At 33.3% G+C, this 12757-nt stretch overlaps 2 protein-coding genes and 1 long non-coding RNA gene across 5 annotated transcripts; 1 reads left to right on the forward strand and 2 right to left on the reverse strand.

The window, feature by feature from the left end:
- The first annotated feature begins 504 nt into the window (after positions 1-504).
- Positions 505-9610, forward strand: LOC131641861 (uncharacterized). 3 transcript variants are annotated; one of them, XR_009295657.1, is made up of 6 exons: positions 505-692; positions 806-876; positions 1050-1076; positions 1199-1510; positions 8100-8356; positions 9305-9610. It is a non-coding gene; the product is annotated as an uncharacterized LOC131641861 (long non-coding RNA). The 3 variants fall into 3 exon arrangements; XR_009295658.1 differs by having other exon boundaries at positions 806-1323; positions 1430-1510; XR_009295656.1 differs by having other exon boundaries at positions 806-1510.
- LOC131641860 (protein MALE DISCOVERER 2-like) lies at positions 3298-4391 on the reverse strand. The gene is made up of 4 exons (XM_058912154.1): positions 4133-4391; positions 3927-4033; positions 3749-3828; positions 3298-3636 (listed from the first exon to the last, which is right to left on the reverse strand). Exons 2-4 carry the CDS (start codon positions 3979-3981, stop codon positions 3451-3453), a joined length of 321 nt encoding a protein of 106 aa, XP_058768137.1. The 5' UTR covers positions 3982-4033; positions 4133-4391; the 3' UTR covers positions 3298-3450.
- On the reverse strand, positions 5098-7056 carry LOC131641859 (uncharacterized). Its single transcript, XM_058912153.1, has 5 exons — positions 6775-7056; positions 6361-6502; positions 6181-6251; positions 5869-6098; positions 5098-5381 (listed from the first exon to the last, which is right to left on the reverse strand). Exons 2-5 carry the CDS (start codon positions 6469-6471, stop codon positions 5377-5379), a joined length of 417 nt encoding a protein of 138 aa, XP_058768136.1. The 5' UTR covers positions 6472-6502; positions 6775-7056; the 3' UTR covers positions 5098-5376.
- Positions 9611-12757: the final 3147 nt, after the last annotated feature.

Consider the following 12757-nt stretch of genomic DNA (forward strand, 5'->3'; position numbering starts at 1 on the left):
AATAGCCTAATTTTTAGGAGAAAGAATTGGTCATATATTTATTTATTTTATTTCATTTAATATAAATGTGTGATTAAGTATTTTAACGATTGAGATTTGGTCACTACAACATTTTTGGCCTACGGCCACGCTAAATTTTTCCACAATTCAAAAACTGTGGCCACATACAAGCTTTGGCCAGGGTTTTTAAATCGTAGACATATGTTTTGAAACATTGAATCCGGAGTGTGAAACTGTGGCCTTTTCTTTCTTTGCCACGGTTAACAAACTGTAGATATTTTAAGCCACAAATAAAAACTGCGGCATTATAATTTTCACTCAAACTGTGGCCCAAGCCCAAAAAAATATATCCCGCCAAAAATTTCCCTCTTTTTTTTTAGTTTCCCTCTTGTTAATTATTTTCTTTTCTAATTTTTTTTAGATTAAAAAAAGAAAAAAATTAAAAATGTAAATAATAAGGCTATCCTAATTTTGTTCTTCTAAACCCTAAAACCTACTTCTCAATCAAGAACCCCTCACACAACTCTCTCACTTACCATTCATCCACTCAGCCGCTTCAAAAAAACGAAAACCCTCTCTCGATTTCTCCATCTCCCTCTCTCGTTTTCTCCCTCTCTCCCTGAACATCCAAACGCAACACGGAGGAATGCTCCCAGCCGTCTTCTCCGATATCCCTCTCTCAATTCGTCTCCGTTCAGTCTCTCCTTGATTTATTATTCATTTCTGTTTATTTCTTTGCGTGAAGCTATTGTAGAATGATGGTAATGACGATATGTTATTGATGCTGAATTATTGTATGTTGCAGGGTCGTGTTCGATGTAGAATGAGATGAGGATCGAAACTGATGTCGTGATGATGCAAAGTGAAGTTCGAACTGTATTATATTTCTTGTTCTCACTTCTCTCACTCATTCATTCCCAGATTTCTTTATTTTTAATTTAGGGTTTGTGATGATTGTTGTCCTTTACATGTGAGTAAAGGACTTTGAACCAATAATCCCACTTTATACGTGATTAGGGTTTGCTGACTTCTTTTATTTCTTTATGCAGCTTCCAACTCAGTTATATATGGCAGTGGTAAGGACTCTAGCTGAAGAATAATGAGTTATGTTACCTAGGAAATCGTTATTGTTATATGAATTTCCATTTCTCAATTAGACTGTACGATGTTACATTTTTACTGATGTATTGATATGCAGCTGTATACCTTTGTAACTGTAGCACTTGGTTCACAATCCATTTACTATGGATACATATACAAGAGACAACTCAAGATGCAAATTCGTATCCCTATGCTGAGATACATTCAGTAAACTCAAATTGTGTAATGCAATACTTTCATCTGTATTCTATCATTGCATGAATAAGCAGGTTGAGACACCAACAAAAGTCAGTGATGCTGAACAGAGTCATGAATTTGATTATTTCAGTAGAGGCGCTGTTCTGAGTTCTCCTATTCCTCGTCCAGCACACCTTCCAAGCATATCTACCGGAAGAGAATTATTCTACCAGTAATAAACCTCTCTCTGTAAAGCTGTTCAAAACTTATTTATCTTCAAGGTGTTTAAACAAAGAAAAAAGTTTAATAATCCACTTATTTCTTTGAAATTATGTGTTGACATCACTTTAGTCTGAAATATAAGTGACATTATTAGTCCCTCAACAATAGAAATTAACAAAAAAAATCCTTCTGTGCACAAACTGTGAAATTAAGGACTAAATTACTTTCATTTCCTTATTGGGGCACTAAATTGATGTCAACTTCTTGTGATTGAGGGGCTGAGTTGATGCCATTTTTTATTTATTGACGGACTAAATTGATGTAACTTTCTTAAGATGATTAAAACAATGTCACTCTCCATCTTCTTGGAAGAGGAAGGTTAAGATGATAGAAAATTATTTCATCATGTCCTATCTTGAAGTAAATCTGACACTGCATGCGAGTCCTACCTCCATTTTTACCACCACTACCTCTAAAGTTGCTGAATCTACCTCCACTAACACCACGAGATCCATCAAATTACTGTTAGGACTCTTGACTTGTAATTTGTGACTGAGCTTCTTGAGAGGCCATCGAGTCAGAGTTAAGCAGTGGTGTCGTATTGTCTTGAGTAACATTTACAGATAGAGGTTCATGAATTGGAGTGCGATTTTCCATATCTAACCTAACTTCATGTGACAGAAGCATCGTTTCAGCAACAATCATTGGACATGGATCATCACGATCCTGAATGATAGACCTTAGCGCTTGATATTCAGTTTGAGGTCCACCGAGAATCCTCTCCAACTGATCGTGATGTGAGATTGGATCTCCAATTGATTAAAGAATGTCTGCCATATACTAAATGCGACCTAGGTACTGCGCAACGGCGGGGTCTCCTTTTTCGATAAACTCGAGTTCATAGCAAAGTTGGGACGACTTCACATAGATCCGCGTTCTTTGTAACTGATCTATGGCTGTCCATATTTCAAGTGCGTGGACGCATCTAACAACTCTAGGAAGAACTGAATCTGAGAGAGTAGTGAGCAGCCATGTGAAAAGGAGAGATGATTGTTCAATTTCGGTGGAGAAGATTGTTCAGGTTCAATGGAAGCCACGGAGATGGATCATTGGCTCATGATACTATAATACAGAAAAGAAGATGATGAATGCATATTCATCATTAGTGAAAGAAGTAGAAATTTGTTATTGAATTGAACAGAAAAAGTGAAGATTAGTTACAATGAATAGCTAGCTTGCGTTTTATAGAATGCTTGAGTTGAACTGAGTGTAACTGACACTACAAAAAAAAAGGTCTCCTGCCACGCCCAAGAAACCGAGGCTATATGCAAAATAACCGTGGCGTAACGCTGAGGCCACGGTTTGGCCACAGAAATCCAACTGTGGAGTATGCGGCCGTGGCCTAAAGTAAAGTCCACGGTTTTTTGGTATAGACCACGCCTTTTTGACAACCGTGGATTTTTTAGACCACGGTTTATATAGCTTCATTAAGGCCGCGGTTTATATTTGCCATGATTACAAAACTGTGGCCATATGATAAAGCCACGGTTTCAGTATAACGTTTAACATACAGTTTTGGTTCAATATATAGCCACAGTTTGGTTATGACTACAGATTTAAAATTGTGGTTATATGTTATGCATTCTAAACCATTAATGTTGCCACAGTTTATTTCTGTATCGTTACATAAATATGTCATATATATATATATATATATATATATATATATATATATATATATATATATATACATGCATTAATAATCAAAAACCAATAATTATTACCAGCTGCATCAAATGATACAAATATCTATTGTTGACAATTGTTTTGAATGAGTTTTAGTAATGTTGAAAAAACACAAGTAGGTTCATAACAAATTTCAAACATCTCTTTATGACATCTTTTCAGCCCACCATAATGGAGAAAGCCTTGGAGAAGCTTGCTCTGGTGTTACACATTAACCACTTCTCTAAATTTCGAAGTTATGTCTTTCATTGTTGGCCTTAACTTCGGTTCAGGTTGAATACACCCTTGAATCACCTCACAGATCACGTCGAGTTCGCTGTCTTTGAATGATTGTAAACTTGGATCAATCATATAGCTTATGCTTCTTCTATCATTTAAGTACTCAGAAGCCTAGCAAGTTAACGAGTATCTATGTTAGTTTTGATTTACAATTTGTCATGTTTTGATGTTTAACAGAAACAACGTTTAAGACTAAATCATAAACCATAGTAGCGAAACTCACCCAGTTGACAAGATTTCCTAGTTCTTCAGAATGACGCAATTTCCCAAAAATATCTTTGCAAAGTCCGGTACATGAAATTTCTATTAAAATATCTTTAAAGCATAAGTCTTTAAAGCATAAGTCTGAAATTTCTATTAAAATATCTTTAAAGCATAAGTCCGGTACATTACAGAGTTACCAGAGGTTACAACTCTCCAGGACGATTCTGAAATGGAGTGCCACTTAATGCCCATTTGTAGGTAGATTCTAAAGCAAACACTGCTTGAGTGATATTATATAGTGTGCCTGATGTTTGATAAATGTAAGATAAAATGGTCAGTAAAATGAAAGAAAGAAAACTTATCATTTTCAAAACAAAGAAACTGACATCAAGTCAAAATTGACCTCATCCAGTATGATCCGCTGCCATTTTACAGCATGTAGGGCTGGCACAACATTTGATTTATTTTTCTTATGTTTTTCTTGTCTAACAACACTAGGTCCTTCACAATTTCCCATGAACATCATTGGATCGAGAGTTTTCAATTGGTTTCGCAATGTACTAAGAAACATTGAAAAAATAATAAAGAATATGTCAGCTGAAACTACTTCTCCTGGTTATTTTTGTAACTTAAAATTGAAAATATGAGTTATGTCTCCTTGACAAAAGGGCAGAGAAGCTGTAGAACTTACTTTATTCCACCAATTGAAATGATCCGCAGAACCATGGGAGCAGTCTGAACATATTTCATACCTGTAAACAAAGGCACCAGGAAAACAAACTCATACCTGTAGACAATGTTCCTTTGAATATAGTGCATGCTTCAAAACTATTAACAATATTGTTGAAATCTTCACATGCTGTCTCTAATCTACTCTATTCAACTTAGGAACACCTACATTAATTCATAACATGAAAAAAGACATTGTTATCAACACAATATTTCATTCACTAAGGTCTATAGTTTGTGTTATTCACTTATATGAACTAGTACTTGTAATAAAAGCCTTTTGCAACTGTCCACTTATGTCTGTGTTCCAAGGTTTACTTATTTTAGCTGCTAGTTTTTTCCAAAGGCAAAGAAGAACTACGACCAAAACGACAATCACTACAATTCCTATGACAATAAGTATATACTTCCACACACTTTCATGTATGTCCATTTTTGGTAGACTTGAGTGGTTCATTAGCACCTACATTATGCAAGAAATTAGAAGAAAATATTTTAACTTATCAATAAGTCATAATTTAGCGATGGAATTCAACTTACGGCGCTGATGGTCGAAATATTTCTCTTCATGCCCTTGCTTGAACCTGCAAAGGAAAACTGAAAATTTAGTGCAAGACAAGCATTGTATAAGGAAAATGTATACACTTTGAGCTTATCAATAGGCCAAAAGTTAATTATCCACACACAGAGGCAGCGAAAAGACATCGAGGCATTTCAGGAGTGCTACTTTAATCGGAATAATCAATGATTGTGTTTGTCATTAGAAGCAAATAAATGAAACAGATGATGTTGGCCCATTTACTAAATTTGATAGTGATAGTACAACTATTATGGTATTGAAATTAAATGTGACAAATATTTACTTGGCGGCACAAGAATGCTGAAATTTGAATGATATCTGCAACTCTGCCAACTGGTTCACACTGGCCAAAGAAAATATAAACGTGTTAAAGAAAGATTAAGAGTAAGAATCTGAAATATCATTTCATATATTATGAAATTATCAATTAAGATGTGTACTAACCACTGTGGTCGTTTAAATTCAAATAGGTATAAAGAGCATAAATACTTGCAGTAATTCCAAACCAGTTTGGGAGGGACGTCAAAAAATTATCGACGAGGTTCACTGAGATGTCAAGTTAATTTGCATCATTCAGGCTATGAAAGAATATCAGGAAACTCGCAAAGGGTTCAGCTATAAAGAGGGGGTACTATTGTTGAAAGGAAGGATAAAGATTGGAAATTAGGACAGTAAGTGTGTCCAGAAACTGACAGCATGCAGTTTATACTCAAGTTTCGACTATAATAATCAACCAGTAGCTATTCATTCATTCATGTACTATTGTCTTCCAAAACTCCTAAGTAATGAGATATTTTTATTAAAAAATAGGATCAACAGAATGACTGCACCTGCAAGGTTGGGATGAGTTTGAGTAAGCCTGAGCCAGTCCATTTGACTAGAACAGATCACAACATCTTCAATTGGTAGAAAATAAAGGTTAACCTTTACATTTTCCTTCCCAGACGCACCTATAAACCTCGGCTTCTTGGCAGAAAATACATCATCAAGCTGTGTGTCATTGTATCTCGGGGCCTTAAACAATCCTGGTTTTTTAAATCTATTACCCACCTCAGCAGCTTTGCAAACATAAAGTGACAAATCAAGTAAATCCTCAACAAACTATAAAACAATGAATTGAGTAAGAAGCTATTGAAACTAACTTCGAGGAACCAGCCGAGGTCGGAGATTCATCAGTATAGTCCACAAAAATATCCCGCTTCAACTGCTCTCCCTGCCAAGAAGTTAGGCATAAACATCAATAAAAAACTCCTCTACCAGAATTAAATGTCAGTTATAAATACTAGAATAAATAAACTAGGGTTGGGAGCCCGAAAACTAACCCTAAGTTCTGAAGGCGTCTTTCTTTTAGCAATAGAAGCACCTTTTAGAGGTACCGATGAAATTCCACGAGAACTCGGAGGCATGGCACTTGGTGTAGCTACTTTCGCCATTCAGCATTCACCACACATGCTCCAGATAGATCTACACAAGTTAAAATCAAATCAACAAAATCGCAATCAGCGAAACTAAAGAACACACTAAAATCTTGAACTGAAATAGTCATGAAATGAAAATTGATGAATAGAAAGAATTGAGAAACGGAATCAAGAGAAACGACGAAGAAATAAAGAAGAGCATGTGAAGTAAAGAAAATGAAAAATACAAACACAAACCAAAACCAGATCTCAGAACACACAATTAGATCAAAACCTCCCTCCAAGAGAGGAAAATGAAAATTTTCGGAAGAAGCATACCTGGATTCGTGAGTATGTGAGATTCTTCGAGCTTATTCCATGGCCGCCGTGAGAAACCGAGAGAGAGATTTTTCTGTTATTGTCATCGTTTTCGCAAGAGAGAGAACCGAAGACCATCGTTGTTGTTGTCGCTCGCAAGAGAGATGATGATGAGAACAAAAAGCTACCATGGTTGAGCTTTATTAAGCGCCGCTGATGTTGTTGTTCGTTGCGGAAGAGAGAGCGGAGAGCGTGAGGACGGGAGAGAGAGGCTCCTCCTCTTTTCTTTTCCTTCTAGGTTTTCAGAATCCAAACTTTGAGTTAAGAGAATGTAAACATATTGTATTTACGTTTTTAAAATTTTCTCCTTTTTTTTAATTAAAAAAAATTAAAAAAGAAAATAATTAATTAGAGAAGCTAAATAAATTAGAAAAGAAAATAATTAATGAGAGGGAAAAAAAAAAGAGGGAAATTTTGGAGGGGTATGTGTTTTTGGGCTTGAGTTACATTTTGAAGTGAAAATTATAATGGAAAAGAAAATATTAAAAGATAGAGGGAAATTAAAAAAAAAAAGAGGGAACTTTTGGAGGGTTTTTTTTTTGGGGTTTTGGCCACAGTTTGAACTGAAAATTATAGGCCTCGGTTTTTTAGTTGCGGTTTAAAATATCTACCGTTATATAACCGTGGCAATTGAAGTACAGGCCACAGTTTTACACTCCGGAATCAATATTCTATAACATACGTCTACGCTTTGATAACCATGGCCAAATCATATATGTGGCCACAGTTTTTGAGCTGTGGAAAATTTTAGCGTGGCCGTAGGCCAAATTTCTAGTAGTGTGACTCAGTGACAGCTCAGCACGAGGTTGTTATAACAGCCTTCTAGAGTTTTCTAACTAATAAGATGGATACTGCTACTATAATCTAATAAGACGTCTCTCTTTCTCTGTCCAAGAATATTCTAGAATAGTTTGGAGGATGAAACAGAGGTTTTGCTTGACCCTAATATTCTCAGTGAAGATGGATATTTATGAAGATGTAGATAGATATTTATGAATTCATGCATATTAATTTCATAAGAAACTAACTGTTTTATTTGATTTTGCAGTATGTTACTAACTGCTTTTATCCATCAAGTGTTTGATGAGTGATAGCATTGTTGAATGTTGTTAATTGCATTGTTGAGTTTCATGAGCTTCCTTCTGAGTATATTGAGCATGAAGCACCTGAAACATTGACTGCTTCCACTCTTATTCCTAGTGTTGTTTATTGGACCATTTGAATCAACTAATCTATACTTCATAATCATTTTTCTGTTCAACTCAAGTTATTTTATCTGTTTTTAGGTTAGCATTGAGGTAGGAAGAATGATTTCTGCTTTACATACAAACTTGCACCATATATTTGACCAAGAGCTATTGATTTTTGAACAAATGTATCAAGATTTGCGTCAAGAGTCAACGAGGATAGAGAGTCAATACGAACTCGTTTGGATTCTGGTTGTGGAAAAGGGAACTGCGTGGACCAAAACGAAGCCGAAGTTTGAGAGGCTGCAATCAATGATGCCATGGTACCCAGTTTATGACCCTTCGCACAGTGGGAGGTATCTAATATATCTTTAGACATTGCTTTTTATATGTTTAATTACTCTATGGTGGGTACCTTGTTATTTTATTGATGTTTTGTGTGTGTATCCTGGAGGTGGTTTCATAAAGCAAATCTATCGCAGTTCTAAAGATATGTGATGAAATGATATTTGTGATTATTGTGTTAGTTTGTAATGCATTTGTAGTTTAGAATTTGGAACTTGTAAGTAGGGTTTAATAATGGTTTATTTAGAGTTTAGACAACCTGGTGCTATAAACTCCATGTGATGGCCTTATTGTGCACTAGTAAAAGGTTAATTCTACAACTCAAACTTGTGGATTTCTAGACACAGAGTAGCGCCACTCCAACTATTGTGCCAAGGTTGTGTTTGGATCACATGATTATTACCATTTGGGTTAGAAAATATGATAATGAAAGTGATATAAAAACTATATCTATACTCATTTTCATATTATCATATACTGACATATATGATTCTAACTGGCTTATAAATATTTAAGAGTCTTAATAGAGTTCAAAATAAAATTATTTAGTCATATATGGGGGCATACTAAAACTTCATCCGTTCATTATCTTTTCTTCTTATTCTAAAGTTGCAATTCTTCCGACTTTCAATTCTAGAACCTTTGTGGCTTAGTTTATTATCAAAATAAAGTTTCTTCATAATTCAGCTCAACTAAAATTTACTAAAATATGTTTTAGTTAATCAATTATGTGTGATTTCGGCTGAATCTAAATTTGCTAATTCTAGCTTAGTTTGTTATGTGTGTTTTGGGTTAGCTTTTGATTAAAATATCTATGAACTGATTTGGTAAATTGGTTTATAATTGAGTTTGAAATTAAGTGATCTTTTCATTTTTTATCATGGAATGAGATATATAAAATATCTAATGAGATTAAAATATCTATATTTTTATAAACTCAATCTTTTTTCTATTTTCAGGCAGCCACTCAGTTGCTATCTGCAACTATGATTATCCATGCCCATTCAGTGCCTCCTACTTCAGTGTCTACTCTGTTTCTGCGTCCATGGTTTCAAGAAGATATAGAATGTTGGATGGAAAGTGGATTCAACATGGTTTCAAGAAGATATTGAATGTTTAATCTTCTAGAAATTATGTTTAACGATTTGAGTTTCATGTATATCTGTTCATTCCTGTCTTTAAAGATTATGTGTAGTTTCTCAGACTACACAATACTAACACATGCCTTTTAAATTTATATGCATTGGCCAAAACAGTTCTTTTATCATAGGCTGAATAAACTAACTTTTTTGTAGAAATTTAGGAAAGAATATTGCAAAGCATGTTAATTTGATGATTTAATATGTAATGATACAGAAATAAAATGTGGCAAGATAAATGGTTTAGAATGCATAACATATGACAACGGTTTTAAATCTGCGGTCATAACCAAATCGTGGCTATATCTTGAACCAAAACTGTATGTTAAACGTTAAACTGAAACCGTGGCTTTATCGTATGGCCACAGTTCTGTAATCATGGCAAATATAAACAGCGGCCTTAATCAAACTACCTAAACCGTGACCTATAAAAGCAACGGATGTCAAAAAAAACGTGGTATATACCAAAAAACCGTGGACTATACTTTAGGCCACGGCCGCATATTCCACAGTTGGATTTTTGTGGCCAAACCGTGGCCTCAGCGTTACGCCACGGTTATTTTGCATATAACCTCAGTTTCTTGGCCGTGGCAGGAGACTTTTTTTTTTTTTGTAGTGGGTGAACATCCACTCAGAATGTATATATTCTCTAACACTTGCATTCAGTCATATCACATGAAAATGTGGTTTTTATAGAATAATTTCGTAAATGTCTCTAAAAATCTCATAAGGTTATGATTTGGTTGGATGCTTATATAAAAAAACTTATACCTTTGATGTTAGCTATTAACCTAATATTTATTTTTGTTTTAATTGGGAGAAATGTATTAATATTAGATACTAATACTTACTCAAACTCATTATTCATATCCAATTTACAATTACCCGCACCTCTTTCTTCCATTACATCTCTATATTCATATAACATGTCCATACAATGAATATGGAAAGAAAATCTTAATTTTATTTTATTTAAAAACAATAATGAAATCTATTTAGCTAACCAATATAATATTGAAAAAGAGTAATTACGTTTTTAAACAAAGACTCTGATTTAAAATATCTATAATCTCTATAATATATATATTTTTCTCTCCTCATTTAATTATGACATAAAATATAAGAATGAATATTTTTTTGGTCAAATAAATATTTTAGATTACTTTTTAGTCTTTTATTTATAAAAAAAGAAATGAGATGTTTTAGTCCGAGTTCTCTATCTTACAAGTTTTTCCCATTTTTTATACTAATGTAAAAGACTTACGTAACCACTCGCAAGAAATAAAATTGATGGCAAAAAAATTTTAAAAACAAAACTTCTAAGAAAATACATAAGAGAGAAAGAATTTCAAAATGTTCATAAGGAATAATAACTTATTAAATCATTAATTATATATCTTAGAGAGTATGAAAGTATGTTTCTCTACAAAAGGAATAGTTATTTTACATAATAGATAATCTAGAAAGGAAGTTACAATCCATAGTTTACCTAAAAGGGAAATAATAACAATCCAACTTGAAGTTCCAATGGGTAATACCCACATCACCCACATGAAAAACAAATACAAATACCCTACCACATTGTTATTCTCTTCCAGGTAAAACACATATCCCTAATAATGGTACATTATGAATTTTCATCCTCATCTTTTCCCTCAAACTCCACCCCCCAAACTCCAAAAATGATTCCTCAGAAAATAACCCTAGTATAATTTCTAAACACTCAAATAATATTTTTTCCATGGTGGAAGGAAACAGAGATTTCATGGTCTCTCACACCATGGTAAAAGGTTTGTTTGAGTGTGTAGAAAATTTACTAGGGTTATTTTCTAAGGTATCATTTTTGGAGTTTGGACGATTCGAGTTTCATGGAAAAGGTGAGGATGCAGATTCTTTGTGCACCACTATTTGGGATATGTGTTTTGCGAGGAAGGGGTTAATAATGTGGTAGAGTATTTATATTTTTTTTGAATGTCAGAGATTTCGGTCTTATCCATTGGAATATAATGTTGGATTGTAATTTTCCTTCTAGATTAGTTATGAATTGTAACTTCCCTTCTAGACTATCTATCAGGTCAAAAAACAAATCGTTTTGGAGAGAAAAAATGTGTGCGTACCCTGTAAGATATATAATTATAGGATTGAATAAATTATTAGTTCCTATATATATTTTAAAATTCAGCCAAGGTTATGTTATTTTTTTAAGAAGTTTTGTTTTTCATTTTTTTTTTGCCACAATTTTTTTTTCTTGTGATTTGTTTTGTAAGTCTTTTCCATTGTAATAAAAATACCGAAGGTTTTTAAGATAAAGAAAAATATTTGAGAGACTAAAACATCCAAATTTTTTTAAAGAGACTAAAAATATAATTTTAAATTGGATTAATATAGAGATTAAATTTTTTCCAAATCAAAATATCTTCGATTTGAAATTGATTGAAAAAAATATATTTCATAATTTTTTTAAAATAACAATAAATTTATATTCTATTTTCATAAGGCTCATTTGTACTTATTATATGAAAATAGAGATGTTATGGCAGAAAGAGATGAGGAAAGTGTTGAGTGAATATGGAGTAATGAAACGGTCTAAAGGGGTGAATAGACCCTTTTAGAAAATTATGAAAGTCTGATCACTCTCTAAATTCAATTGTTAGAGGATTTCAAAAAATGCTCACGGAAGGTTTAAAGCGAATATATGAAGATAATATTTTGTTTGAACTTTGATCACGTTAACACTTAATCAATTCATAAATTCCAAAGATGGTTTTGTGATGAAACACAAAAGGTAATCAATGGATTCACCTGTATATTTCATTAGGTGAGCTTAAACAACGAATCAATATCACTGAGTTCTAACTCAACAATTTCTCAAAATTAAAGCACCACTAAAGCTCGATTAAGCCGCAATTCTAACAAAACCTAACCTTACGTATTATATCGCTACCAATTGGATAAACGATAAACTACACTAAGAATTGAAAACCTAGACATGCAATATCCTAAGAAATTTAAAAACTATACATTATTTATGTCAAATCCAAAATGGTATGCATTTTATCTAATGGTTAACAAACAAGAAATTGTGTGATCATCTTGTTCTTTATTTAAAATTGCATTATATATATATATATATATATATATATATATATATATATATAGATATATATATATATATATATATCTGTGTGTGTGTGTGTGAGGGAGGATCCATTGACACCAAGTGTAAGCCTAAAATACATACACAAAATCTCAATCGTTAATAGCATCAACTAC

This window comes from Vicia villosa, unplaced genomic scaffold, assembly GCF_029867415.1.
Source record: "Vicia villosa cultivar HV-30 ecotype Madison, WI unplaced genomic scaffold, Vvil1.0 ctg.004176F_1_1, whole genome shotgun sequence".
Taxonomy (NCBI): domain Eukaryota; kingdom Viridiplantae; phylum Streptophyta; class Magnoliopsida; order Fabales; family Fabaceae; genus Vicia; species Vicia villosa.